Source organism: Notolabrus celidotus, chromosome 12 (genome assembly GCF_009762535.1).
Source record: "Notolabrus celidotus isolate fNotCel1 chromosome 12, fNotCel1.pri, whole genome shotgun sequence".
Taxonomy (NCBI): domain Eukaryota; kingdom Metazoa; phylum Chordata; class Actinopteri; order Labriformes; family Labridae; genus Notolabrus; species Notolabrus celidotus.
The window spans coordinates 35,476,701-35,504,610 of NC_048283.1; the positions used below are offsets into that span (position 1 = coordinate 35,476,701).

At 41.4% G+C, this 27,910-nt stretch overlaps 1 protein-coding gene and 1 non-coding gene across 3 annotated transcripts; both read right to left on the bottom strand.

The window, feature by feature from the left end:
* Positions 1-24: 24 nt before the first annotated feature.
* On the bottom strand, positions 25-27,891 carry LOC117822287 (ATPase family AAA domain-containing protein 2-like). 2 transcript variants are annotated; one of them, XM_034696938.1, is made up of 30 exons: positions 27,188-27,682; positions 26,170-26,324; positions 25,992-26,047; positions 24,720-24,903; positions 24,494-24,575; positions 24,256-24,337; positions 21,302-21,487; positions 20,247-20,367; positions 20,024-20,038; positions 15,673-15,774; positions 12,911-13,019; positions 12,597-12,712; positions 11,847-12,021; positions 11,521-11,609; positions 8,335-8,494; positions 8,094-8,184; positions 7,735-7,912; positions 7,483-7,619; positions 7,159-7,291; positions 6,780-6,966; positions 6,270-6,455; positions 6,010-6,145; positions 5,160-5,356; positions 4,829-4,988; positions 4,582-4,704; positions 3,323-3,496; positions 2,453-3,241; positions 2,173-2,306; positions 1,827-1,955; positions 25-225 (listed from the first exon to the last, which is right to left on the bottom strand). In XM_034696938.1, exons 1-30 carry the CDS (start codon positions 27,389-27,391, stop codon positions 172-174), a joined length of 4,644 nt encoding a protein of 1,547 aa, XP_034552829.1. In that variant the 5' UTR covers positions 27,392-27,682; the 3' UTR covers positions 25-171. The 2 variants fall into 2 exon arrangements, with proteins under 2 accessions (XP_034552829.1, XP_034552830.1); XM_034696939.1 differs by lacking the exon at positions 20,024-20,038 and having other exon boundaries at positions 27,188-27,891.
* LOC117823581 lies at positions 6,545-6,680 on the bottom strand. The gene has a single exon (XR_004633432.1). It is a non-coding gene; the product is annotated as a small nucleolar RNA SNORA5 (small nucleolar RNA).
* Positions 27,892-27,910: the final 19 nt, after the last annotated feature.

Here is a 27,910-nt window from a genome sequence, read left to right on the forward strand (position 1 = left end):
AAGTACACCAAGGACACAATGATATTAAGACAAAAAACATTTAATTAAATATAAACAAAAATGTGATAGGAAGATTTAGCTACTGCACAAATAGAGGGTTAAGTAAACGTCTAAGAAAATAGAACAAGTGTTTGTGTATTTACAAAGCTAAGAATATGGTGACCATTGTTATTAAAAAACGGTCACACCGTTTCTGCAGAAGTCCTCGATCTCTTGTTCCAACTCCTAGTTCAACGAGAAGACAAAAAGAGAAACAGATTAGAAACATTCAAGCAGCTCGGAAAAAAGACAACATCCACGGCATGTTAATGCAACTTCACAACGTTACTCATTAGAAGGAGCAACTAGGGATGTCAACAATGAATCCAGTATCCATTAATTGATTGTTAAGAACTTACTCCAACACACTTTTTTGTTTGGATGTTCTATCACGTGGAACAAACATCATGTGGTCTCATATTTGGTTCAGCTATCAGGGAGGTGTTTGAAGTTTAAAGCATGTTTCATGTGAATCAGCTGACTGAAGGTGTTGCTCACAGTGGAGACGCTCAGCTGGGGGCTGCAGTTGAGTGACAGGTCTCCACGAGCGCTTTTTTTCTACACCGCCGGACTGATTCAGACCCGGTTGTGCTCCCGGCTGACACCTGACCACGTTCACATGATTATTTTCTCAATAAGAACAAGTAGACAGAAAACTGGACACTGAGTCTGAAATATGATTCTGTTCAGTTCCCTTGTTGAAGTCTGAGTCTTCACTTTTATGACTGGATGTCTGCAGAGATTATGAGCCTGCTCCACATGATGATATTCAGCATCTTTAATGTTTTGAACACCTCAATATGATCTGAAGATATTCAATACAGTCAGTTATATACACTGTCGTGAAGGAAAATTTGATTCAGAGGAAAAAACACATTTGGCATTATTTTTGACATGGAAAATGTTTTTGTTTTTTTAATGATAAATCGATAATTGATCGTTAACATTTCCAAAGATCGATCACTGAAAATACTTGAAATTTACATCCCTAGTAGCCACTGATATCAGTGCACAATATATATAATAATAATGGCAATTCTCAATGTTGAGGCTACCAATAATCATGTTTCTTTTTAATGTTTGTCTGAAATGAAGAAATACAGTGAAGTCAATAATCCCGTCACTCCTTGTAAATAAATCTGATATTAAAATGTGATAACTGGAATATTACAGGCCTCTTAACTTGAGATGTTTGTCCCATCAGTGATGGAAAAGCACAATGTTAATGAAGAAGCTTGTCAAGGGTAGCTTTTTGTTAAAGGCAATGTGAGGAAGTGTCATGTAGTGTTGATTCTAGTGACCTCTTTGGATGAAGTATAAACTGCTCCAGAATGAAGACTACATTTCCCATGACAGCCGTCACTTGCTGTCTTAAAGGTGTTGCTTTTGACCATTTTTTTAGGAAGAGAATGAAAGTAAATTAACTGACGAAAACTAAACCTACTCCTGCTTGCCAACTAAGTCCTCACTGCCAAACTTTACAGACAGAGCTCTAAACATTGTTACTTCCAGGTGAGTGTTGAATATCAACTCTGAAATTCTTCCTAAACACAGGCACGAAAACTCAGTGTAAAGACCAAACTGATCTTATCACTGATGATATCCTTTTACTGTGTCAGTCATAAAGCAGCTTCAGCATTAGAGTGAGGCCATGTCAACATCCATTAAAAACTCCTGACAGTGCCTTTAAGATCATTTATTACTCCAGTGCTTTCCTTGCAGTGAAAGGTCTGAACGTCTGAAGTAAAAAAGAACATTCCACATCCTCTCAGCAGACCCACGCTCACCTGTGTGAGTGCAGTTTTGTTGTAGTCTCGTCTGTGTCTATAGATGCTCTGGCAGAGTAAAGCGTAGAGTTTTTCCAGCTTGTAGACCTCGTAACCGTCAGTCTTGGACACGACTCTCTCCAAAAGCTCCTGCAGAGATTTGGAGTTTAAGGTAAAAGAAAAGAATGAAAACCATATTTCAAGTTTGTCAAATGTAACTCTCCTGTTAGAAAACGTCTGGGTGCAAGAAAAGAGAATTGTAGACTTGACTTCTGATTGCTGTGAGAAGCAAAGGAAAGACAATACGTCACGGATACTACGTCCATATTTTATACAGTCTATGAGACGACCATGGTACACTACTCACCTTCAGTTTGACTTTATCCACCACCAGAGCAGGAGTTTCCTGGTCCAGGATCTGCAGAGCTTTGTCCACATTGATCATCTGCTGCTGCTGCACCGTGTTCTTCAGAGCTCGGGTTATGCGCCTCATACTCCGCTCTGACACAGACGTACAAACAAGTGTTTAGACCACTGTGACAGATCACAGTCTGACATGTTCCCTCTCAAACACTGAGGCTTCACCTTACTAGATGCCTGTTCTCCTGGAGTTAGTGGATAAAAGGTTAACAATGTAAATATCAAACCTGCTCCAGTGTCCTCTTCTCCTCTGGAAGCTGCAGAGGCCACATTTCCAACTGAAGTTTCTGCTGCTTCTAACTCCATTGGTTCAGCTGGGATGCACTGCTCTGCCTCCTCTGCAGTCATTAGTGGTTGAGGGGGGATGTGCTGCTCTGCCTCCTCTGTAGCTTCTATGTAGTTGCTCCCATCATCCGCCTCGATTGCAGTTTGACATTTGTCAGTCCCAGTTTGTGTGGGCTCCTGGCTGTTGATTTCCTTCCTCTCCTCTTTGTTGGATTGAACTATAGTATCTTCTTCTTTCTCAGTGTTTCTGTCCTTGTTAGTGTTCTCTGTAATAGTTTCACTGCACTCCATTCTGCCCTCTTTTAACACCTCACTGTTTTCTCCTGACTGTCCTGGATGATCTGGGGAAGCTTCATCCCCGGTTTCTTTTTCCTCCTTTGTCTTCTCTTCACTTTCAGGTTTCTCTGTTTCACACACGCTGACCTCGTCTTCAACAGCTTCACTCTTTCCCTCAGTCCCCTCCTCACTGTCCTCCTTTGAAGAGCTTCCCTCCTGAACTGCTGCAGGCCCTGACTCTTCATCCACCACCATCTGATCATCCTCTTCCCCGGTCCCCTCATTACACTCTGCTGCTTCTCCCCTCTCAACCTCCTCCTCATCATCCCCATCTTCCTCTTCATCATCAGACCCCATGTGTGCATCATCTCTGGAGGTGTGAGGAGAGGAGGAAGACTTCTTCTTTGCGTAGACACCTGCAGACCAGCGACTTCTCCTCCTTTTCTTCTTTTGGACTGATGAATAAAAAGAGAGATTTCTTGTGAGACTTATTTTATGTTAATAATTACATTCCTGTCACCTTCAGCGGTCTTTACCTGTGTTTTTAAATGCTGCACCAGCAGAGGCACTAGAAGTTGGAGTGATGGCAGCTGTTGGTCTAGCTGGCTCTCTTTGTAGAGGCATTTCAGTGATCTTGACCTCAGCAGGAAGTCTGGACTGTTTAGGAAGGACGTGGTAGAAGGACGGAGCGAACCTGACGGAAGAGCAATCTGTGAAAGACAAAAAATGAAACTTATTCTCAGTCTAAACCACCGGAGGAACTGGAGGTAGGATATAAGAAATAATCAATCAATCAGACTTTATTTATAAAGCGCTTTTCATACAATGACATTGTAACACAAAGTGCTGTACATAAGACAACTTCAAATAGAAAACATTAAGAAAAAGATATAAAATTGACCCCCCAATAAAATCAAATCAAAAAGAAGTTGCTGAACGAAGTGAGGAAACGCTCTCATGTTATCTTAATGAGGAAACACTGGAGGAAACATAAGATGTTAAAACTCAACACAGGAAATTAAACTCACCAAAATAAAATACATTTCTAAGAATATAAAACACTAAAATATTAAACCATTAAAAGAAAATAAGATGCTGTACTTACAATAAACAAAACAGAATAAAAGTGACTAAACTTTGAACTACATAATAAATAAATAAATAAATAAAGTAAGGTGAATTAAATTGTTATAAGAGTGAAACTCAGTTAAAAGCGAGACTAAAAAGGTCAGTCTTGAGTTTGCTTTTAAAAATGTTGATGCTCTGTGCAGCCCTCAGATCCTCAGCTAGGGTGTTCCACAGACCTGAGGGCTGTGATGATTAAAGCTGCCTCACCGTGAGTCTTTGTTCTTACTTTTGGTACAATTAAAAGTCCACTACCTGAGGGCTCTCACTGGCTCATATGATAAAAGCAAATCTGATAAATAAGAAGGGCCAAGACCATTAAGAGATTTAAAAACCAATAAAATAATCTTAAAATCTAAAAGATACTGGAAGCCACTGCAGAGACTTTAAAATGGGTGTAATGTGGGCTCTCTGTCTGGTCTTTGTCAGCATTCTAACAGCAAAAAAGGTGGAGTTCTATCTGTTAGAGCTGGAGTGACCTGAACAGCAAAAAAAAAAAAAAAAAAAAAGAAACTGTGGGATTAAATTAATGATTATCCACTAAATATGAAGTCTCTGGTCATTAAAATGATCTCAACTGCTGGGTTCATACAGGATCTCAGTGTGATCTCTGAGGACAGGATTAGACAAACAAGCCTTCCAACTACATGCACGTACACACAGTATTCACCTCTTGTGCTTCGTGACACTTTGATCTCCTCACAAATCTTCTCAAAATCTTCATCCAGTTCATCTCTGATGATGGCATGGACTGTGTCTTTCAATGCACACGCTCTGTGCCGGATCTGGCGGTCTGAGGGAAATGCACAGAAACAGAATTTCACAATAAAATACATGAAACAGTTATTCTAATCTTTATCATATGTAGGTATTAGTATTATGTATGTTGTCTGTGAGCATGGTATCTCTGTGCAGACCTGAGGGGTCCCTGTCTGGGTTGTACTCCAGGGCATTCTGCCAGATGAGATCCACTTCCTGAAGGAACTCTTTGACAGTCCCGTACTTATGACGGTCGACATTTGAAAGAACCGTGGAGAGGTCCATTGGCTTCTCGATCACCTCTGCGTAATCTGGAACCTGAAACAGATGACAAAGAGGCTACTGTGAGCACAGCTGTGAGGTGAAGGGTTCAAACTTATCAACAACAAACCAGTAGAACTTCATCAATCTCTGCTGAGCCAAGTGAAATACAAAAAGGCTTTATCAGCCAACAGGAAACAGGACAACACAATATTATGGAACACTTACCTCTTCTAAATCCACAGGCTTTGTGAAAGCTTTGAAGCGTTTATCTTGAGATAGGCGGTTGGTGACGTCACGCAGGAAGAGGCGAAGCTCCCTGAGGGTACCTTCCTCCTGCTCCTCCAATCGTTGGGTCTCCTCTTCTGTTAGCTGCCGTTGAGGAGGTGGAGCGGCAACAGGAAGAACCTCCAAAGCACGGAGCACTGAATCAAGGAGGATAGACGGACACAGTAAAGAGATGAATTAAAAGACTGAGTGTGAACCCAAGCGGCAACGAGATTTGAAGCCAATGCAGAAGTGTTAAAAACTGCAGTTCATCTAGTGTTCACTTGAGGCTGGCTCTGGAAGGACCGGAAACCACATACACACCCATTCAGAAAAGATGATCTTTACAGAGGAAATAAACATGTTTACAGCCTGGTTCAAAAGACAAGTGTAGTCTGGATAGCTCTTTCTCACACACTGTACGGGGGGGTGAATTTTTTTCTAACGCGGCAATTTTGAAGATATTAGGATTCCAAGTTTTCCATCATGACAGGCACAGCTGACTTGATTGACAGGCGGGAACACTGTAGCTGTTGGCGAGGAGGCTCAAACCCAGCCTCTTTACATCACACTCACTCGACAGCAGTTATGTTGAGTTTAACATTTCCAATATGGCTGCCGCCGACGATTAGATTCAAAGCAGCGCTTCAGAAACAGATGTGTGACGTCACAGATACTACGTCCATATTTTATACAGTCTATGTGTGAGTCCTTAAGTGATACACAGTTTCAAAAACGTTACTGCTCACTGCTACATCACACAGAGCTCGCTTAGATCTGCATTTCATTCTCACCCTCAGCTAAGTCTTACCAGCTTTCTTTCTAGACGCAGGGGCCCTTGCTGCCTGATTGAGGATCAAATCCTCAAAGAAGTTTCTTCTCTCTCTGTTGGTGGGGACCTGGACGTGGAAAACCTCTCCGTACTCCAATCGGAACAACTCCTGCAGCTGTGATGAGAAAAAAAAAGAGAAGAGTTTCTCTTTTAATAATCCTTTTATACTCAAGAAAAGTAGACACGTGGCGTCTTATTGCACTTTGTGTCACCACTCAAAGCAAACTGTGTCTCTCTACCTCCACGCTGAGTTGATCGTATCGCAGGCTGCATGTAGCCAGAAGCAGGATAGGGGCAAAGGCCGGGATTGAGCTGAGTAGACTGAGGAAGGTGGCTTTCAAAGCTGGACCTACAGTCTCCCACCACTGTCCGATGTGAGGGATGTACAGGACACTGGGTGAGGTCCGCTTCGCTTCCACAAAGATCTGCAAAACAAAAGACCGGCAAAGATGGATGTAAATCTAATAAGTAATACTTTTCAATTCTGTCATCATAATGACTCTTTGATATGAGTATTTGTCTGTAGAACATAATTATCCCCACTGCCCCCCTGTGTAAGGAGGCGGGGCCCATGAGCTACAGTTTCTGTGGCAGCCATTTTGGCCAGTGAAGTCCACTGAGAAGAACACACTGAATTTGACAAGGCTGCATGAGCAGAGACTTCCTGGAGTCTACTTTAGTTCTGTATGATGATGTCTTTAACTTTCACTAATAATGTACCTCAGTTTGACTTTGGATATATGAGTTACCTGAGCACACGTCTCTTCTGGTGCAGTGGCGCTGGCTCCAAACAGCACAGCCATGTCCAGCGTGTACACAGTGAATTTCTCCAGAGCATGAAGGGCAGCAGGAGCCAGGTGGGAGCTCTGACCTGAGCCCGGCCTGCCCTCTAACAGCAGTCTGGGGCGGTATGAGGTGGGATGGCTCAGCACGCTCCTATACACAGAGAAATGACAGAGACAGTGAGATGGATAAAGTCAGAGAGATGCTCGGACTGATCAATCTTTTTAGAGACCATTTGTTTTCCTCCTCTCATATCTAAGATTAAAGGAGCAGGACCGGTCATCCATTTAAAGAAGTTTGATAAATCTCTGCATTACATTTCTGCCTGAACAACGTCTGACCAACCTGCCGAGGCTGAGAAGTCCCTTTGCTGCAGGTGTTCTGAGTTGGGAGAGATTGGTCTGTCCACCGGAGAGGACCTCTGAGTCCTCATCCTCACTGAACACCAGCTCGTCCTCAGACACACCACAGGTCGCATCTGGAATAAACACAGGAGCACAAACACTCAGTACAGCTGCTACTCCCGATACCTGACTCTAGGAAGGCAAATGAACAGTCGTTTTGTTTTTTATCTGTTAAAACTTTCTGTAGAAGAGAGAATTAGTGGGTTAAATTAAATGAAAGTGCATGACTGTGAAGAAAACAGATGTAAAGGCAAAGAGGTTGCACCTTGTTCCCTCTTCCTCTTCAACCCCTGCTCAGCGTGTGGAAACACTCTGCTGACGTTGTGCAGGATGTGCTGCAGGGCGGCGCTCAGCAGAGGACGAATGGCCGGTATCAGGGCCTTGGCGGGTGACACTACTGCCCTAAAGATCAAAATCAGCATCATGTTTACATCAGAATCAGCAACCGTGAACATTACAAGAAAAGCTACACTGCAAAATGACACATAGCACCTGATAAGAAGGATTTCATTTCTACCTCTGAGCAGCAGGCACCATCTTGGACATGGCACACATGAAGTCTTTGTTTGTGATAGTGATGGAGTTGACATCGAGCACAAGTTTCTGTGATGAGGCGTAGATTTGTGGGTAGCGCCGCCGCAGTGCACACAGAGCGGCCTCTGAACACACAGCCTTGATGTCTGCTCCACAGTAACCTGGCAGACAGACAGAGGAGCACATTGTTGTAAAGCTCAATGACACAATCACTTTTAGTGTGAGGTGTGAAACCTGGGTCTGGGTTTCGTGTGTCAGTTCTTGGTATGCAGATAAATCACAGTTTAGGTTCAGACATGCAGGCATGAGATTATACAGGATGAGCTCATTTTGCATACATACCAACACATTTATCAGCCAGCTCTTCCAGAAAGCTCTCTGAGGGTGCTGGAGTCCACTGTCTGGTGTGGATCTTCAGAATGTCCCTCCTTGCCTGCCATACAAAATATGATCACAGCAGCTTAAGTTCTGCTCCAGTATTTACAGGATGACAGTCTCCACTGTGCCAAGTGACTCAAACCCCACAACAACTTGGATTTCGCTTTTCTCTGGTTCTCCTTTAAATGTATCTACATCTCCTCACCTCTCTGTCAGGCAGGCCGAAGAGGAACTCTCTGTCAAAGCGCCCCGGTCTTCTCAGAGCTGGGTCGATGGAGTCCAGTCTGTTTGTAGCTCCGATCACAACAACCTCTCCTCTTGCATCTAACCCGTCCATGAGAGCCAACAGTGTCGACACAATGGAGCTGTAAAAGATAGAAGGGTCAGTATTTTAATCTATAATAACAGTTTCTTCAGAACAAAGAGGATGTTCCTCGTGTGTCTCACACACAGAGGGAGAGCGTTCTGTTTTGATGCCACTAAGGTGTGGAACTCTCTGCCCCTGGACATCAGAACAACGAGCTCTCTGGATGTTTTTAAAAGTAAACTTAAGACTTACCTTTTTAATCTAACTTTTAGTTTGGAGTCATTTATTCTTAGCCCTGGACTCCATTATTATTGGAATCATTGCTTTAACATTTATTTATCTTATTTAATGATTTATTTCTTTATTGTATTCATCTGATCTTTTTAATGCTACCTGATTTTTCACTTTTCTTTCCACGCTTACGTATTTAATTAAGTTTACTGTGTTGATTTATTTTATTTTGAAGTATTTTATTTATAATCATGCCTTTTATAACTTTACCATTACTGTTGTTTTCTGTCTCATTGTTTTGTGAAGCACTTTTGATTTGAGGATGCAACTACCATGAGACACATTAATGACTTTAATTTGTCAACATGGTGCAATTCATAAAGCATGACTTTCAACAGATTGTTTCAGTCATTCAGCAATGACAATTTGGTTTGCTATTAGATAAGATGTTTCTTGTATAAACTGTTTGAGTATTAATGCTTAATGCTGATTAAAATAAAATAAAAAGTGGATGTCTTGTAGGAAATCAGGGAATCAGGCAACCCACCACACAGTGACATGATGTTTTCACTCTTCTACCTTGGGTGTGAAAAAAAAGGTTCAAACTTCTTGCATGAAGATCTCCATTGTGTTTAACAACATGCAGTCTCTATGCAGATGAGGAGCTCTTCTGAGTCCCATCTGTCATCGCCACCCTGACAGTTACCGGTACAGCAGTTGAGCACACCCTCCGGTGGTATTGTCATGAGGTATGGATGAACTCCCCCTCTGCTGGTCACTTGGTGTCACATATTGAAGAGTCTTTTTAATCAAACTAGAGCTCTGCATGGTTTATTTACTTCATAGTAAACTACAGTTTTCTTTTTATGTACGATTGTAACTTAATGAGGGAGAAAATGGACAAAATGTAGCACTGCAAGAGTGCTCCGCCTGGATAAGTATCAAGCATGCTTTGCACATTAAAGCTTGCATCTTCTGGGTAAAACAATGGAATACATCTCTCTGCATTATATTATATATATATTATTATATTACACTGGCACATTAGCTGCACTGGTTTAAAGGACGCAGCTCACTTTTTAGAGGACATAAAAGGTTGAAAGTGCATCTTATACATCTGTCACAGTTACGGCAAAATTCCACCAGATCCATGTCCGGTCCGTCTCCGATCCGTCACAGCACCGGATCTGATCGGTTTCTATTCTAGTCAATGTGTTAACTTCCACTGGATCCACTCCGTTGCGTTCCTGCTGCGTCTCTGACCCGGCAGGTCGGAACACAACGGATCAGATACACAACACTTCTATTCTTGCTGGATGCCGGAGCACGACGCATCAATTCATCGCAGAGCACATGGAGCAAGACAGGAAGTCAGGCACCAAAACAAAATGAAAAAAAAAACAAAAAACACTGAGTTATCACCAGATCGTATTTCACTTAACTAAGGATGTAAGGATATATCGCAAGACGGTAAAACATCGATACAAATAAGGGTGGATGAAAATCAATTCAACAACATTTGTATCTGGATATTATTTTTAAACAGTAGGAGGCGCTATCTACATTATACTCCACTTGTTCAACATCATGAAGTCTCTTGCTGCTCCCTCGTCACTCGCTGAGTGGAGGTGTTTTAAGTTTAAAGCATGTTTCAGGATCAGCTGACTGAAGGTGTTGCTCACAGCAGAGACGCTCAGCTGGGGGTCTCCAGGAGCGCCTTTTTTTCTGACCCGGTTACACTCCCGGCTGACACCTGACCACGTTTAAATGCTTATTTTTCTCAATAAGAAGGAGAAAACTGGACACTGAGTCCAAAATCTGATCCTGTTCAGTTGTCCTGTTGCAGTAAATCCACATGTTGTAGTCTGAGTCTTCACTCTATGACCATGAGTCCACAGAGATTATTTATAAGCTGCTCCTCACGTTGATATTCAGTGGATCACCTCAATATGATCTGTAGCTGTTTAATACCGTCAGTAATATACACTGTGTCGTGAAGGAACATTTGATTCAGGGGAAAAAACACATTTGTCATTATTTTTGACATTGAAAACTTTCATGTTTTTTTAATGATTAAATGATAATTGATCGTTAACATTTCCAAAGATCGATCACGGAACATACTTGAAATTTACATCCCTAATTTAAAGAGATTGACCTTATTTGTTTTAATATTTAATACTTTCATTTGGAATTGTTCACTTTCCGTTTCTCTATAATTGTTCTGAGGTTTTCCAACAAGGTATTTTTGTACGCTGATTTTAGTTTTTTTGCAAGTTGCTGAAAAAAAGTGTGCAGTGGTTTAATTTGAGTTACTACACACCTTAAAATGAAAAAGGATGACTTTGTTTACAAAGAAATATAAGAAAACAAATATATATTGCAACTGTCCATATCTGAGAATTGAAATAAAATAATAGTTATTTCAATTTTGAGTTCAATCCAGTTTTCTTGAAAATGGTTAGAGAATGTGAGTGAGTCGTATCATGAAACCAGAAATCGAGATTTGAATCGAGTCGTGGGTTGAGTGTATCCTTACATCCCTACACTTAAGTACAACAACAAACCGTCATGATGAGCGGAGCCAGGCCTGGAGTCAACAGGTCAGAGGTTTTCAGAGGACCAGAAAGACAACATGGATGAGTAGAGGAGGAGGAGAATCCTTGATTCAGTGATTACAGTGGGAAAACATTGGTCACATGACTCCAGCTGTCTGGCGGTCCTGCTCCGTGCTGCGTTCCAAAAACGCAACCGGTGGGTGTTGACGGACGAGAGAGCACGGAGCCGGACCAGACATGGATCTGGTGGAAGTCCCATGTAACTGTCTTGAGTAAGCTCAGGAGTGCAGCTTACCTGTGGATCTGGTCCTGGCGGCTGGATCTAACTGGAGCCAAACCATCAATCTCATCGAAGAATATGATGGACGGACGCATTTGGTATGCCTAGGGATTCAAGAAGTTATAAGATACATTAACTTTAGAGCTTAAATTAATTAATGCAAAACATTTCCACTGTTAGGTGCTGTCAGAACGTCAGAATATGCTGAGTCATCTACTGCTGTTAATGTGTTAGACACTCAGTTTTTGAGAGGATTAAATCATGCTTGAAACCAAAAAGCTGACTCATCCGTAGTTCCTAAGTGTTTCTATGTTGTAAGTTGATGGAGAGTTTTTGTTTACCTGATCAAAAAGCAGTCGTAGTTGTCTCTCAGACTCTCCCACCCACTTACTGAGACAGTCCGCTCCTTTCCTCATAAAGAACGACACCTTTCGTTCCCCCTGACTGCACTCATTGGCCAGCGCTCTGGCTACGAGGGTTTTCCCCGTGCCCGGAGGACCGTAAAAGAGACAACCCCTAGAAGCAAGGGAGAAGAAGACAGAGACCACAAATAGGCATTAATGGTTTGTGTAACCAGGATTTAAAGACTTTCACAGAATAATCAAACCGTCGAGTAAAGCCAAAACCTGAGGCGGCAACAGTGAAGAGTTACAGGAACCAACACAAGAAACAGGTTCAGAAGTTTGGACCTAGATATACACCTCCGGTCTAGAGCACGTTTTTTTAATCCAGGCCAGACAGATGCTCACAAGTTTCCTAAGAACAAGTGTAGTTTGTTATTTTTGGAGGTCATGTTATCTTCAAAAACTCATAAACTCTGGCACTGTCCCAAAAGTAAGTGTCAGATGAAATCTAAAAACTGACATTAATAAGCAAACTGAAATAACTTGAGTTGTTCCTGTGAATTAAATGTGATATTTTAGTTAGGTCTTATGCCACATGAAAGCCTCCTTGCTGAACTGATAATCCATCTTTTACACAAAGTTTGAATGCAACAGAGACGACACAGAGTAGCTGAGTTATCCAGTCACAGTCTGAAGAATGACGGCTTGAACATGTTTTTACATTCTCAACAGACACACGTTGTTTACCTTGGAGGCTGGATCTTGAACCGTTCAAAGACTTCTGGGTAGAGAAGAGGGAAGACCACCATCTCCTTCAGCGCTGAGATGTGTCGACTCAAACCTCCAATACTTTCAAACCGCACCTGGACGAAGAGAGGAGCTTTGTTTTGACTGTTTGATTATATAGATCTGCTGATGACATCCAAAATGACAAATCATCCATCCCTTAGTCCTGTTTGAGCTGGAAGTTGAGATTTTCCAGCTGATTTATCGGTTATTTTCAAGTTCTTTTATTCTTTATTGAACTATAAGAGCTCAACTGAACCCTCTCTACAGCTTACCGTTTTGTCTATTTGCATGGGGTCCACATCAGCAAGGCTCGCCCCAATCTTCATCCTGTCCTTGTGGATTCCCAGCAGGTCTTCTTTCACAAAGTTAAAGGGCAGACATCTGCAGGACACACATGAAAACACAAGTCCTTTTCACACATGCATTCAGCCCAATGTGTTGACACATGCACTGATATAGAGTAGAAGCTGACATTTTTTGGGGAATCCCACGGGTCAGGGGATTTCTACGTGTAAGATGTTTTACACTATCAACTAATGATTGAACAAGAACACGCTGCTGTGCAGAAAGAGTGGAGAGGAGCTTTGGTATGTGCATAAAGATTGCACAGGCTGTGCACCTGTCGTGATATTAATGCTGTCACCTTGCCCACTCCTGTTCATGTCGCATCATGTTGAATTTTCCTGACTGTCACCTGCTGCACTCACATGGGCCAGCCTTCATTTCTTGCAGAGTTTGTAGAAAATATTCTGTATGACAGGAGATCTCATCTTTTCTTTGATTACTAGTAGGGATGTCACCAATTAATCAAGTATCCATTAACTGATTGTTAAGAACTTACTCGAACACTTTTTTTTGTTTGGATGTTCTATCACGTGGAACGAACATCATGTGGTCTCATATTTGGTTCAGCTATCAGGGAGGTGTTTGAAGTTTAAAGCATGTTTGGATGTGAATCAGCTGACTGAAGGTGTTGCTCACAGTGGAGACGCTCAGCTGGGGGCTGCAGCTGAGTGACAGGTCTCCACGAGCGCTTTTTTTCTCCACTGCTGGGCTGATTCTGACCCGGTTGTGCTACCGGCTGACACCTGACCCTTTTAAATGCTTATTTTTCTCAATAAGAACGAGTAGACTGAAAACTGGACACTGAGTCTTCAGTTCCCTTGTTGAAGTCTGAGCCTTCACTTTTATGATTGTGTGTCTGCAGAGATTATGAGCCTGCTCCACATGATGATATTCAGTGTGTTTAACGTTTTGAACACCTCAATATGATCTGAAGATATTCAATATCATCACTTTTACACTGCGTGCACAATTATTATGCACTAGAGTATTTTTGTGAATATGTTAAAAACTATGTTAACAGTCGTTTTCAAATTGGTCAAGAAGTCAGATAGTGAATGTATTTCTTCAACGGTGTGGTTAAAATGATGCTTTTCAAATTATATTGGCTGTATTTTTAAATAAATGCAGAATCTGCAGAAATGAGCGTGTCAAATTATTATGCAAGTTGGTGATAAGAGCATATAACTTGTGAAAATTAAGAACTAGGCACCATTTTAAACATTCTATTGATTGAAAATAATAATATTTACTACAACTGTATTCAAACTTCAACAAAAACAACAGTTTTCTTTACATTTGTATACAAAATAAAACTGTTAATGTCTTTGAAACATTTCAAATCTAAAGTGTTTCTCTAATGTCCAATATAACCTCCTTTTCTTTCAGTGAGGGTCAGAGGTCACTGTAGACTGATTTAGTTTCTGATGACTTCTCTGCTGACTCTGTGAGCTGTACCTTGTATGGCTTTCCAAAGAGGCTCTTTGAGCTGTATTTCTGCCATCACTGTAAATTATCTTCTTTATTATTGACCACAAGTTCTCAGTCGGGTTGGGATCAGGTGAGCAGGCAGGACAGTTCATGAGGCGATCCTCTTTTGTATTTTCCTGCATGGAGGAAAAGACATTCAGCTAAAGTGAAAAAGATGCTCGTGTTCATGCATGAGCACAATGCACCGTCACATGTCTCACGTTATTCCCAGGACAGGACGGCATCTCAGGGCTTTAAAGAGGATCGCCTCATGAACTGGCCTGCCTGCTCACCTGATCCCAACCCGACTGAGAACTTGTGGTCAATAATAAAGGAGATAATTTACAGTGATGGCAGAAATACAGCTCAAAGAGCCTCTTTGGAAAGCCATACAAGGTACAGCTCACAGAGTCAGCAGAGAAGTCATCAGAAACTAAATCAGTTTACAGTGACCTCTGACCCTCACTGAAAGAAAAGGAGGTTATATTGGACATTTGAAAAACACTTTAGATTTGAAATGTTTCAAAGACATTAACAGTTTTATTTTGTAACAAATGTAAAGAAAACTGTTGTTTTTGTTGAAGTTTGAATACAGTTGTAGTAAATATTACTATTTTCAATCAACAGAACATTTAAAATGGTGTTTTTAATTTTTACAAGTTATATGCTCTTATCACCAACTTGCATAATAATAATAATATTTCTGAAGATTCTGCATTAATTTAAAAACACAGCCAACGTAATTTGAAAAGCATCATTTTAACCACACAGTTGAAGAAATATATTCACTATCTGACTTCTTGACAAATTTGAAAACGACTGTTAACGTAGTTTTTAACATATTCACAAAAAAACTCACGTGCATAATAATTGTGCACGCAGTATATACACTGTGTCATGAAAGAAATTTTGATTCAGGGGAAAAAACACATTTGGCATTGTTTTTGACATTTACGTTTTTTTAAATGATTAATCGATAATTGATCCTTAACATTTCCAAAGATCGATCATGAAAAATACTTGACATTTACATCCCTAGTTAATAGCTAACATTAATGCAGAGCCACATGAATAAAACAGTGACAGTTTACTTCTCTGATTTGAATCTATAGACCTGTTGTTATTTCTGTCTATTTATTCCCTCTGTTACTCTGTTCTCTTTGCCTTCTGCTGTCCTCTTCCTCTACCTGAACCTGTCTCGTATGACAGCTGCAGCTCTCACCTGTTGACCGACCTGCTCCTGTTCTTACTCCTCCGTCTCTGGAACTGCTCTTCATCTGAAGATGAGGAAGTGGAGTCGCTGCTGTGAAAGGCATGTCTCCTCCTGCAGACGCAGAACATGCAGTAAAATCATCACTCTCTGAATCTCCATCTTAGCGACTTTCAGGTGATTTACAACAGAGAGTCAGAGTCTAAGCACTGTTCAAGTTTAGATTCTTCTTCTCTTTAAGCTCTGAAAAGGCTTCTGTGTGTTTTTGAACAAAGAGGACTCTACTTGTTTAAATGTAAATCAAATCAGAGCATTTCAAAACAACAACTAGTATTTCTGGAGGTATCATGTGCAAAATGACTCATCCCACAGTGTGAAATGACTATCACCATGAATGACACCTAACACACCATGAGAGAAACTTCTTTTACTAAACTCTGTGGTTACATTAGGGATGGGCATTTCAAGCCAAAATACTATTTGATAATCATTGGCATCTATTCCACCATTATTCCCATAATCACCCACCAGCACTAGAGCTGAAGATATTTGTCTGAACCCGAACCCGACCCGACCTTACCCGACCGTTCGGGTTCGGCCAAATATGGGTGGGTGGGTGATCATTGGAATTTGGGCTTGCGCGGTAAATGAGCGGTCAGGTGAATCTGGACTCCCCTCAGCAAGCAGTCGTGCGTTGCCGGCATGAGCACTGGCTCGTACATAAAAGGATAATACAGGACATCTATAAAATCGCATCATTCCTCTCCTCTGGCCAAAATTTAACCAGCTGAGAATGTTGTCACACTCAGACAGGGAGGCCGTACATGCTCATGACTGCTCTCTTCTGCGAGCCTTGCACGGTGCTGCAGGTGCAGGACGAGATGTGGAGACTTGAGACCCAAAGCTCTCCAGAGTCGAGCGCGCTCATCCTCCAGCAAAAAAACGAGTTTTGAGGAGTGGGAAAATGTACAGCGAGCTGACTGGGAAGATGACGAGGTATCTCTCTACATTAAAACGACTGTCATGGAAGATGAAACTGATGTTTTTTAGCTGGTGGAAGATCAACAGACCATCCTACCCAAAACTCGCAATATTAGCCAGACCAGTAATGAAAAATGTCGGGGCAGTCGGGCTGTAAACGGGTTCAGGCTTTAAAAAAATGTAGGTCATTTGGGTTCGGGCAGAATTCTGTCGGGCTCGGGTCTAACTTAAAAGGCCCAACTACAGCTCTAACCATCACCCACCCACACACACCCACCACCACGCACACACGCACACACACACCATTAACAGCCTGTTTTTGTGGCAGTCTCATGAACCAGCTGCAGGACAATGACCTCGTCTTGTCTTCTGGCTTAGGTTTGCATATCAATGAAATCTGTGATACATGTATTTCAGACCATCTACCTGTCTTGTTCAGCACTATTGTGCCCTGTTCATTGGCCAAGTCCTGTCCTCCTGCGCGCTACAGCCGAGTAATTAACCGCCATGTTATGTCACAGTTCTCAGCTGTTTTTGAAGGCTCTGCGTTTTATAATATGGACAGTTCTGATGCTCTCTGTACTGATGAGATTGTGAATCTTTTTAACACAACCTGCACAAGCACTTTGGACTCTGTTGCTCCACTGAGGATGTGCCTAAAAGTCGCCTTAAAACCCAGGGAGACCGAGCCTTGGCAGCAGCAGCCCCCAAGCTCTGGAATGGCTTGCCACTCCAATTAAGATCGGCCCCAACTGTTGAATGTTTTAAATCTTTGTTGAAGACCCATCTCTTCTCTTTGGCCTTCTCCTCATGAAGAGGACATTAATATCCTGTTATGTTGTTGTTTATTGTTGTCTTCATGTAATTTTTACTTTTTACCTTGTAAAGCACTTTGGCCAACACTGGTTGTTTTTAAATGTGCTATATAAATAAAGTTGACTTCACATGACTTGACTTGACAAGGTGCTGCTAGTAGCGGGCACTGACAGCGTCTCCATCTTTATGTCGGTGTTTCTGTGACGCAGCGTGGCGTGTGTGTTTACATGTTACAGCCATGCTCAGTCTGGAAATACATGTATAGTAGTGTGAGATTCAGAAATGGAGACTGTGTGACTGTCGCTAATGTTTTCTTCTTCTTTTGTTATTAAATGCAGTTAGCATTCTTCTTCTTCTGTTACTTAAAGCTGGGGTTGGTAGTCAGATTTAGATCCACTCTTTGTTCTACTGGTTAAAATGATCTTTGTGTCCTGATGACAATCAATACATAATGTGTTCTTAAAAAAGAGGTAAAAAAAGCTGCTATCTACAGCCGGAGTAAACCTGGGAAAACACCAACCAATCCCTGCTATCAGGAGCCAAATGATGAAACCAATCAAATCCCGTCCTGCCATTCTGCCCGCCTCCTGCAGAGCGTACATTTCATGTTTGTTTGTGTTTTTAACTTTCACTATGAGAATGTTTTGGTGTTTTCTTACCGCTGAGTGAGACATGAGTTGACGTAGTGCAAAACACAAACCATGTGTTGAGGACCGGTTTTGACAATAGGCTGTATAAATAATGGACGTAGTATCCGTGACATCACCCATCTGTTCCTGAGCGCTGTTTTGAAGCCAATCGTCGGTGGAGCCGTATTGGTTATGCTTAACTCAACCAGGCATAGTGTGAGGTAAAGAGGAAGAGTTTGAGCCTCTTAGCCAACAGCTATGTGTTCCCCTCTGTCAATCTTCTGAACCGTTGCATTAAAAACAAATTTGACCCCTCGTACAGTGTTTTGAACCAGGCTGTAAACATGTTTATTTCTGCTGCAAAGATCGTCTTCTTTGAATGGGTGTGTGTGTGGTTTCTGGTGTTTCTGCAGCCAGCCTCAAGCGGATCCTCAATGAATTGCAGTTTATAACACTTCTGCATGGGCTTCATAGTTTGAGACCGGAGGTTGCCGCTTGGTTTTGAATCAGTCACCATCATATGGTCCTGAATCAGCGGCGCTCGTGCATGTGGGCGGGGGCGTCGTTTTGTAGGAGCTCCATGGGAAGGGGGGTAGGGATTAGACGGAGTCCTGAGGAAATGCTACATTCAAATTCATGCTAGTTTTCCGTGACTACCAACTAGGGATGACCGCAATCGATTAATTGATTAAGAAATTACTCGAAACACACATTTTTGTTATCAATTTTCCGTCACGTGGAACAAACATCATGTGTTCTCATGTTACACTCATCTATCAGGGAGGTGTTTTAAGTTTAAAGCATGTTTCGATGTGAATCAGCTGTTAAAGGTGTTGCACACAGCGGAGACGCTCAGCTGGCGGCTGCGGCTGTGCGTCAGGTCTCCACGTGCGCTTTTTAAAAGAGGATCAATACAAAACTGCTGCCAACAACAAAACGGACACAAAGGTTGACAACTTTAAACAGGATATTTCCCACCTTTGGATACGAAGGCAACAGACAGGTGAGAAATTCTGGTACGCTACGTTTACAGAGCAGCAACATCAGAGCCGTCTGGGCTTTTCTCCAGCGGGACTGATTCTGACCCGGTTGCGCTCCCGGCTGACACCTGACCGAATACACATGTTTATTTTTCTCAATAAGAACAAGTAGGCAGAAAACTGGACACTTTGAGTCTGAAGTACTTTTCTGTTAGTATTATGAGCCTTCACTTTATAAGACTATGTCCGCTGAGAATATTTTAATGAGCCTGATCGTTGATATTCTGCGTGTCAAACGTGTGCCCGTATTCAATACAGTCAGTTAGATGCATTTTTGTTGCTGTAGAAAATACAATTTAGGGGGAAAACAACCTATTTGGCATCGTTTTTGACGTAAGAATAATATATATATATTTTTTTAATCAATTAATCGATAATTGATCGTTAACATTTCCAAAAATCGATCATGGAAAATACTTAAAATGTACATCCCTACTACCAACCCTAGCTTAAATGACTTTAGCAAACAGCTCTAAGACGCTCTATAGACACCGTCTGGCGGGAATACCGTATTACAATCAAGTACCGGTGAACTTGTACTTTTAAAATGTGAAAATGTTCAAAGTAACTCTTAGATTTTTACAAAGTGAACGAATATTCGAATATTTGAAGATCATTGCCCATCCCTAGGCTGCATATCATCAAGTTGTGGCTTTATTAATGTCAGTTTATTAATGTATGCTGCCACAGTCATGACCTGAGTTTGCTACTGTTGTTTTCAAAGTGTGATAATAATAAAGCGCCTTTCAAAACAATGGTTCCTTCTTGAAGTGAAGTTTTGTTTACGGTCACAACTCAAACTATCAACGTCCACCGTGCCAGCAGAGACAGACATCAACCCAAAGTCAAACTACAAACTAACAATGAACACCCACAAAGACAAGTAGTTCATCTTACCTCTCAGAACTACTCCTGAGGTTTGGATGAAGAGAAAAAAAGATATGTACAAATTTAGGAGTCTTCATGGGTGTGTGGTCCTATTCTGGATTCTGTGAGAGTCAGACTAGTTTCGCTGACTGTGACTTTTAATTCTACGTAATAGTGGTCAATCAACCAATCAAATGTTTATGAGAATCACATTACTTAAAGGCAAATGTTCAGTTCATTGTGCGACACTCACCTGCTGGGTCTTCTCCTGTTGTAGGGGCTCCTGGGGGCCGTGGAGCTGAATCGAAACCTGCGTCTGGTCGGAGACGAGTGATCTTTGAAGTACATGCTGCGTTTTCTGGGTTCTCTGGGCTCTAAAAGACACGACAGGACTCATCAGAAGGGCAGTATTTAATATAAGCTTCTAACAAAAGTCAACAGCATTCCCTAAATATGAATTATGTTATGACTATAAACATACTTCACCGAGTAGCATACCTTCAGACCAGATACAGGGCTAAGTAAAACTAGCTTAGGACTTGAGGACATGTAGCTAACAGTCAATGTGCTGCATTGTGGGAAAATTGTTACATGGACCATCTATACTAGTGTCTATATTCTATTAGTTGATAGTCTATAAACTCCTAGATGTTCAATGTTCATCTGTGGAGGAAGATGTGTGTCTAACATGAGTCTGGTCCTGCTGGAGAGTTTGTCCTTGCCACTGTAAAGTGCTCTGCTCATGGTAGATTAAGATGAGATCAGACTGAGTCCTGTCTGTAACATGGGACTGGATCTGATCCTGTCTTGATGTTGGGTCTTTGTTAATAATGGAACATAGAGTACGGTCTAGACCTGCTCTGTTTGTGAACTGAAAGTTTACCGGATCAATAAAACATGAGCCGCTTCATCTACATTTGAGTTAACAATGATATCAGTGCAGTGGTAACAATAATACTTTCCACACATATCTTAAAACTATGTGATTTATAAAGCCAACTAAATCAAACTGTATGACAAAATCTGTGATCAGTAATTTCAGACATATACAAAATGATAGTGAAGGTGCTTTAACCCTGCACTCTTCCTCATCCCTGTCTACATCTACAGATATGTTTCCTTCAATGAGGATAAGGCAATGACAACACAGAGACTACCCAAACTACAGCCTTTATGGTGCTTCCCTTGAAAGGCTCTGGGGGAATTCAGTAAGTGTGCATGAAGGACTGTTAATATAATATTCTATATGCTCTTGTGCCGTCATATCTTTCATTTCAACAATTTGATCCAGTTAAACCGAAGCAGTACCGTCCTGTGGAGCCTGGTAGCGAACCACCGTCTTCCGCTGTCTGAAGTCATAACGCCTCTGATTCTCTTCTTCCTCATCCTCATCCTCGCGATCTTCATCCTCATCTTCTTCTTCTTCCTCCTCTTCATCTTCTCTATCCTCCTCCTCTTCATCATCATCATCATGATGGTCATCCCCATCCTCTCCTGTTACAGGAAAATAATTAAAAACATGAAATACAACTGGTGACCAACCTCATGTTTCTGTAACAGTTCAAAAGCAGCTGGGCGCCAAGGTTATTATAGTTAACGAAAACTAACGAAATAACGAAAACGAGAGGTGAAAAAACATTTTCGTTAACTGAAATAAAAATAAAAACGAGGCTTCACAAAAAAAACGAAAACTAACTGAAACTGTATTGTGAGTTTACAAAACTAACTAAAATAAACTAAAATGATAGAGAACATGTCTTTAGTTTTCGTCTTAAACTCAGTATTTTGAGTGGATATGTAATAAAGTCAGAGACTGATCGGATGGACGTCTCTGCTCTCTGCTCTCTGCATCTGCGCGGGAGCGCGCCGAACGGAGCCTGCAGCTGACGGGCGCGCGCACTCACAGCGAGGCAGAACTGCAGGGGGATTAAATCGAGACGAACTCTCTCGCTCCGACTACCTGCCCTGTTTATAACCGTTCCTGTGTGAATGCCCAACAAGTAAGTATAATGAGACGGAGAACTGACTTTTCCTGTCCATAAGCATTCACGTGTGTTAAAACTCCCGAGAGAGAAAATAGACGCCATGAGCGCATGCGTCATCTCATATTATTAATCACCCATATGATCCTGTTCTGTTCATTTATCATTATAAGTGTTAATGGTTAATTGGTGGCAGTGGTATTAGAGTGATATGATTATTAGTATACTTGTAGTGGTAGCATCTGAATCATTATCTCTGTATCAATGATTATTGTTCATTGCTTATTTTATTGTTAAAGATGTATCAGTGAGTCACCATATTATTTAACACTATAGAGGGTCAGTAATGCTAGCCTAAGTGTCCATATTGTGACCATCACCCTTATGTTTGTGTATTTATTTGATGTGTTTCCGACCACACTCATACCTATTCCTCTGTGGCCTCATTGGGTCTGCTGTACTGTTGTGCTGTACAAGGAGAATATTCACTAAACGGTTAAAGCTCCCTCCTGTCTCCTGTCCAGTGTGTTCTGACCGACACCCCAGGGAGAGTACTATCCTTCAGAGTATCCACCAGTATTCCCTATTTTTTAGGATATGAATTTTTTGTTTGTTTTCTGCCAGTTTCACTTCAGTTGGCTCATTCTCACAAGCATGACTGTCTCTGATAGGAGTAAGTGCCTTGCAATGGAAGGTGATAAAATATGTGGACCATTTCTCAAGGGGGAAAATCCCACTAATCTTAAAGTCCATTTGAAAAGCTCACACAAGACGGCTAACCTAGCATACCTTGTCAAGGCAAGAGAGAGCGGCCAGGCCCCTTACCCTGAAACAGAAGCTAACCCCCGGCCAGGCACACAGGCAAAAAAGACTAAAACTAATACTGAAACTAATAAAAACTAAACTAAAACTAAGCATTTTCAAAAAATAGAAACTAAACTAAACTAGCAAACCCGCTTCAAAAACTAATTAAAACTAAACTGAAATTGAAAACAAAAAGTCAAAACGAAATAAAAATAAAAACTAATGAAAAATGCAAAACTATAATAACCTTGCTGGGCGCAACAGAGGTGAATTATGATGTGTTTAAACCAAGCAGCAATCTCCTGTCTAAAAATATGAGGCCAGTGTGGAAGTGCTAAAAACTGCAGTTCATCCAGGATCCGCTTGAGGCTGGCTCTGGAGCTGTGAAGGTAACATGTTTATCTTGATTAAATGATCACAGAAAAATCAGCACAGCTTAATCATGTCCGGGGTTTGTCCCCTGACCTCTTACGTAAGTGAGCACACAACTGAGCACAGGTGGTACACAAACATGTCTGAAGCTGATGACAAGAAACTGCTTGAACATTTCATTTTGATCTCCTTTATTCATCCAAGAGGAGGCAAATCTGCTTTGAGTAATGAGTGGACAATCACCTCTTAAACAAACAGATACTGAGAAAGACATTCTCTAATACCCATCAGCTGAGGTGCTGTCTCAATCAACTAATCACTGTGTAACTAATTAGAAGTTTTTATCACTTGTTAGCACTAGTTTAACCAAAATCAACACATTTTGTTTCAATAAAGCGATACAAAAATGGCTTAAAAAGAATAAGAGAAAGAAAATAGATTTGTGTATTTCCTGCCGTTAATATTTCTTGTGGAACTTAAACCATCGCGGCCATGAAAGTCTGAATTTCAGATGTGGTACCAGATGGACCCAAACAGCTTGATTTATAAAAGGTATCACCCAGATATCTCTGCCTGTCCCATTAAAGTTACTAACCATAGACCTTTCTGGAGTCCCTGAGCTCCCTTGTCTCGTAGGTTCCTCTGAGCTGCCGTAGACGTCCTCCTGCTGTGGAAGTTCCAGACTCAATCTGATACGGACGTGCTGGACTCCAGCGGCAACAGCTTCTACTACTCGTCTCATCACTATCACCGCTCCTCTCTCTCTTATTCTCCTCTATCCCTCTTTCCAGACCCAACTTGGTTGAGGCAGATGTCTGTCTAACATGAGTCTGGTTCTGCTCGAGGTTTCTGCCTGTTAAAGGAAGTTTGTCCTCTCCACTGTAACTAGCTAAATACTGTGAGGTGCAATGCTCATGGTGGATTAAGGTGGGGTCAGACTGAGTCTTATCCTGTCTTGGTGTTGGGTCTCTGTTCATAATTTGACATAGAGTGTTCTAGACCTGCTCTGTTTGTAAAAGAGTCTTGCGATAACGTTTGTTGTGATTTGGCGTTATACAAATAAAGATTGATTGATTGATTGTTCTTAAACCCACTCAGGCTCACCTTGGTTCTCCTTCTCTGTGTCTTTGCTCTCCACATCCGTCCTCAGAGACCTCCTCATCCTGCCTCTGGTGTACATGCCCAGCTGCTCAGAGAAAACAGATTGATGCTGTTTAGTTTACTGTTTTAAAGTTACTTACACTTTATCAGTGTAACATACGGCGTACTATCAACATAAACACAAGAATTACACTTTAAAATGCATAGCTACAAATAAACCAGTGACGATTACTGTTTTCACCTCTTCTCCAGTGTCTCTGCTCCTCAGTCTGCGTCTCATCTTCTGCATGTCATCCATCTTCTGGAGAACAGCTTCTGCAGTACTGAGGGAACAACCAGGGGAGAGCTTGTAAGATGTAATCACAGTGTGTCTTCATCACTTTTAAGCACAAGGGTCAGATCCATATTTGACTACAGGCAGTGATCGAGGGGTTAAAAGGACATGGAGCGAATGGTTCTGAACCCACTTGGTGATGAGGCGGTCGTAAAGCACCGACTGGTTGCGTGAGCGCCGTTTGTATCTAGTGATTCTTGAACTTCGTCGCACAGATTGGTCCTCCTCTTCCTCCTCCTCTTCTTCTTCATCATGGCTCTGTAGGTTGAAGCGGCTCCTCTTAGGGGTGGACGAGCCCTCCACTTCATCTGGAACATCTGAGGCATGAACGTAAATAGTACTTGTTGAAGGATTAGTCTCTTAAATACTACATGTCGCCCAACATTTGAGGGCTTCCTAGAAGCACACTCGAACACTGAACTCAAACTTGTACAAGTACATTCAGTAGGGATGGAAGGATATATCACAAGACGGTAAAACATCGATACAAATAAGGGTGGATTAAAATCAATTCAACAACATTTGTATCTGGATATTATTTTTAAACAGTAGAGGGCGCTATCTTCATTATACTCTGCTTGTTCAACATCATGAAGTCTCTTGTGCTGCTCTCTCATCACTCGCTGAGTGGAGGTGTTTTAACTTTAAAGCATGTTTCAGAATCAGCTGACTGAAGGTGTTGATCACAGCGGAGACGCTCAGCTGGGGGCTGCAGCTGAGTGACAGGTCTCCATGAGCGCTTTTTTTTCTTATATACACTGTGTCATGAAGGAACATTTGATTTAGGGGAAAAAAACACATTTGTCATTATTTTCGACATGAAAAACATTCACGTTTTTTTAATGATTAAATGATAATTGATCGTTAACATTTCCAAAGATCGATCACGGAAAATACTTTAAATTGACATCCCTAATTTAAAGAGATAGACCTTATTTGTTTTAATATTTAATACTTTCATTTAGGAATTGTTCACTTTCCATTTCTCTATAATTGTTCTGAAATTTTCCAACAAGGTATTTTTGGACGGTCATTTCAGTTTTTTTGCAATTTGCTGGAAAAAAAGTGTGCAGTGGTTTAATTTGAGTTACAACACACCTTAAAAATGAAAAATTATGACTTTGTTTACAAAGAAATATAAGAGAACAAATTTATATTAACTGTCCATATCTGAGAATTGAAATAAAATAATAGTTATTTAAATTTTGAGTTCAATCCAGTTTTCTTGAAAGATGTTAGAGAATCGTGAGTGAATCGTATCGTGAACCAAAAATCAGGATTTGAATCAAATCGTGGGTTGAGTGTATCCTTACATCCCTAGTATTCAGTGTGCTGACTTTTATACTTTCTAGTTTTAAAAGCTTCAGAGTTCATGGTAAAGAAATTCAACTGGAGCAGTGGTTACCTGCTTGTTGTTTGCCACTGGATGCTTTCCCCTCCCTCTGCAGCCTGGAAGATTTCCTGAAAAGAAGAATGACACGTTTTATCATTGGTTGATTAAATACAGAGGTTATGTAAACAAACATAAAATAACCCCAAAGTAGCATTTACCACTAGCATATCAAAGTACACTGATCTGTTACCTGGTGCAGCTTCCTCCAGTCTTTTCCTCATTCACAGGAGAGCTGGTCTTTTGATCCATCTCAGTAAAAGAGACCTCGAGTTTGACTCTCTGTCCCCGGGTCCGCAGAGAGTGCTGGAGACCATTTCCTTCATCTGGCTTCATATCTGCGTGTCCCTATCACAACCAAGATAAGCATTAAGAGTTCAAACAACTGGTGTCTGCTTTATTGAATTCAAATCTCATTTTAATCATGTGAACAAATTGAGACAATTTAATAATCAAATTCACATCAGTAAAAGTAACCTACATGACTTTCTACTTCGCAAGATTCAAACTGTGTGAGCTTTACTGACCACAATCTCTGGAAGCATTGAGTTTACATGAGTGTGAAGGGAAATCCTGAAAGTAAATACTCTAAGAATAATATTAACTGTTCAGTAGAACTTATTATCACTGTGGAGTGTGCTCATAAGCTAGAGAGCATGTTGTTTATTTAGTTGCTCTGTGCAGATTTCAGGTTACAGGTTACAAGCTTTCCATGTCCCTCTTTAGGAATCAGATCAAACTTTTGATATTCTAAGTGAGATATTGAAAAATCAGCACGATTCCAAAGATACCACACCCCCTTCCTTCAGTGAACCCCAGACTGTACCACAACCAGACCACAACACACCACCATGCTGGAGAATAAATGCTTTACATGCTGATGACTTAACTGCTTTCCTTGTAGAATTTTATAACACATGTCTCAAAACTAAAATTGTACAACTGTCTGATTTCTCCATACATTTGACAATAGAGTTATAAACAGTGTCTGCATATTGGTTTATTCCGACAGACAGCATCAGTTAGGTATGAGGAGAAACTCTAGACTCAGAACATGTGTGTCTGTTTTAATGAATGACAAGCTGAAAGGAGAGCAGCTAGTTAGCTTAGCACGCTAGTGTGGCTAACACAACAAAGTTGTATCCACAGATCCTTCCCTTCAGATAGACAGTTATTTCATCGCCACAGATAATCTGAGTGTGCATGCTTACATTGGCCGAGCTGTGGTCCGGGCTGCTGAAGCTGTCATCCAGGGCCCGGGAGGACCGAGTCACCCGGGCGGACTTTCTCTGCGACGCGGGAAGCAGCGACAGGAACTCGGCGCTGCTATCCAGATCCAGGATCCTCCTTTTAGGAGTGGATGCCCCCGACTCTGCTCCAACAGCACCACCGCTGCTGCTGCGTAGGATCACCATGTTGACTCTAAACCGACCTCACACTTTCACCAACCACGGATTACCTGTTACAGTCCTGCCTGTTATCTGTGTTCACGGTCCCGCTGACATAACACACAGAACGGTTAAACTCCAGCAGCTGACACAGACACACACACAAACGCTCTCACACACACACCAGCTCAAACACTAAACCCTTGATTTCTGGCGCCATAAACGTCATCAGAGGTTAAGAGGTAGGGAGGAAAAGAGCTACCGCCGTGAAAAATAGACCTCTTTGCCATGTTTTGGTACAGAATAAATGCCTTAACTAGTTTGATTTTCATCTCACCGTGTCGTGCAGCCAATTTCAATGATTATTTGTTTTGTTATTTCTCTGTCACGGGTTATATTTATTGAAACAGAACATCGGCGGAGGGATACTTAGATATTTGAAAGGGTGTTCCGGTTCCTGTTAGCGCGCGCTCTGCTCCAAAATGAGAACTACATGTACTTGCGCGCGCACAATGTGAACAAAACATGCATAGAGGAACACATTCG

Excerpts from the sequence above, each read along its gene's own strand:
- LOC117822287 (XM_034696938.1), bottom strand. The coding sequence starts at position 27,391 with ATGGTGATCCTACGCAGCAGCAGCGGTGGTGCTGTTGGAGCAGAGTCG. Across the intron at positions 26,325-27,187 it reads CGGACCACAGCTCGGCCAAT|GGACACGCAGATATGAAGCC; the intron begins GTAAGCATGCAC and ends TGGTTGTGATAG. Across the intron at positions 21,488-24,255 it reads CACAGAGAAGGAGAACCAAG|GAGAGGATGGGGATGACCAT; the intron begins GTGAGCCTGAGT and ends TTCCTGTAACAG.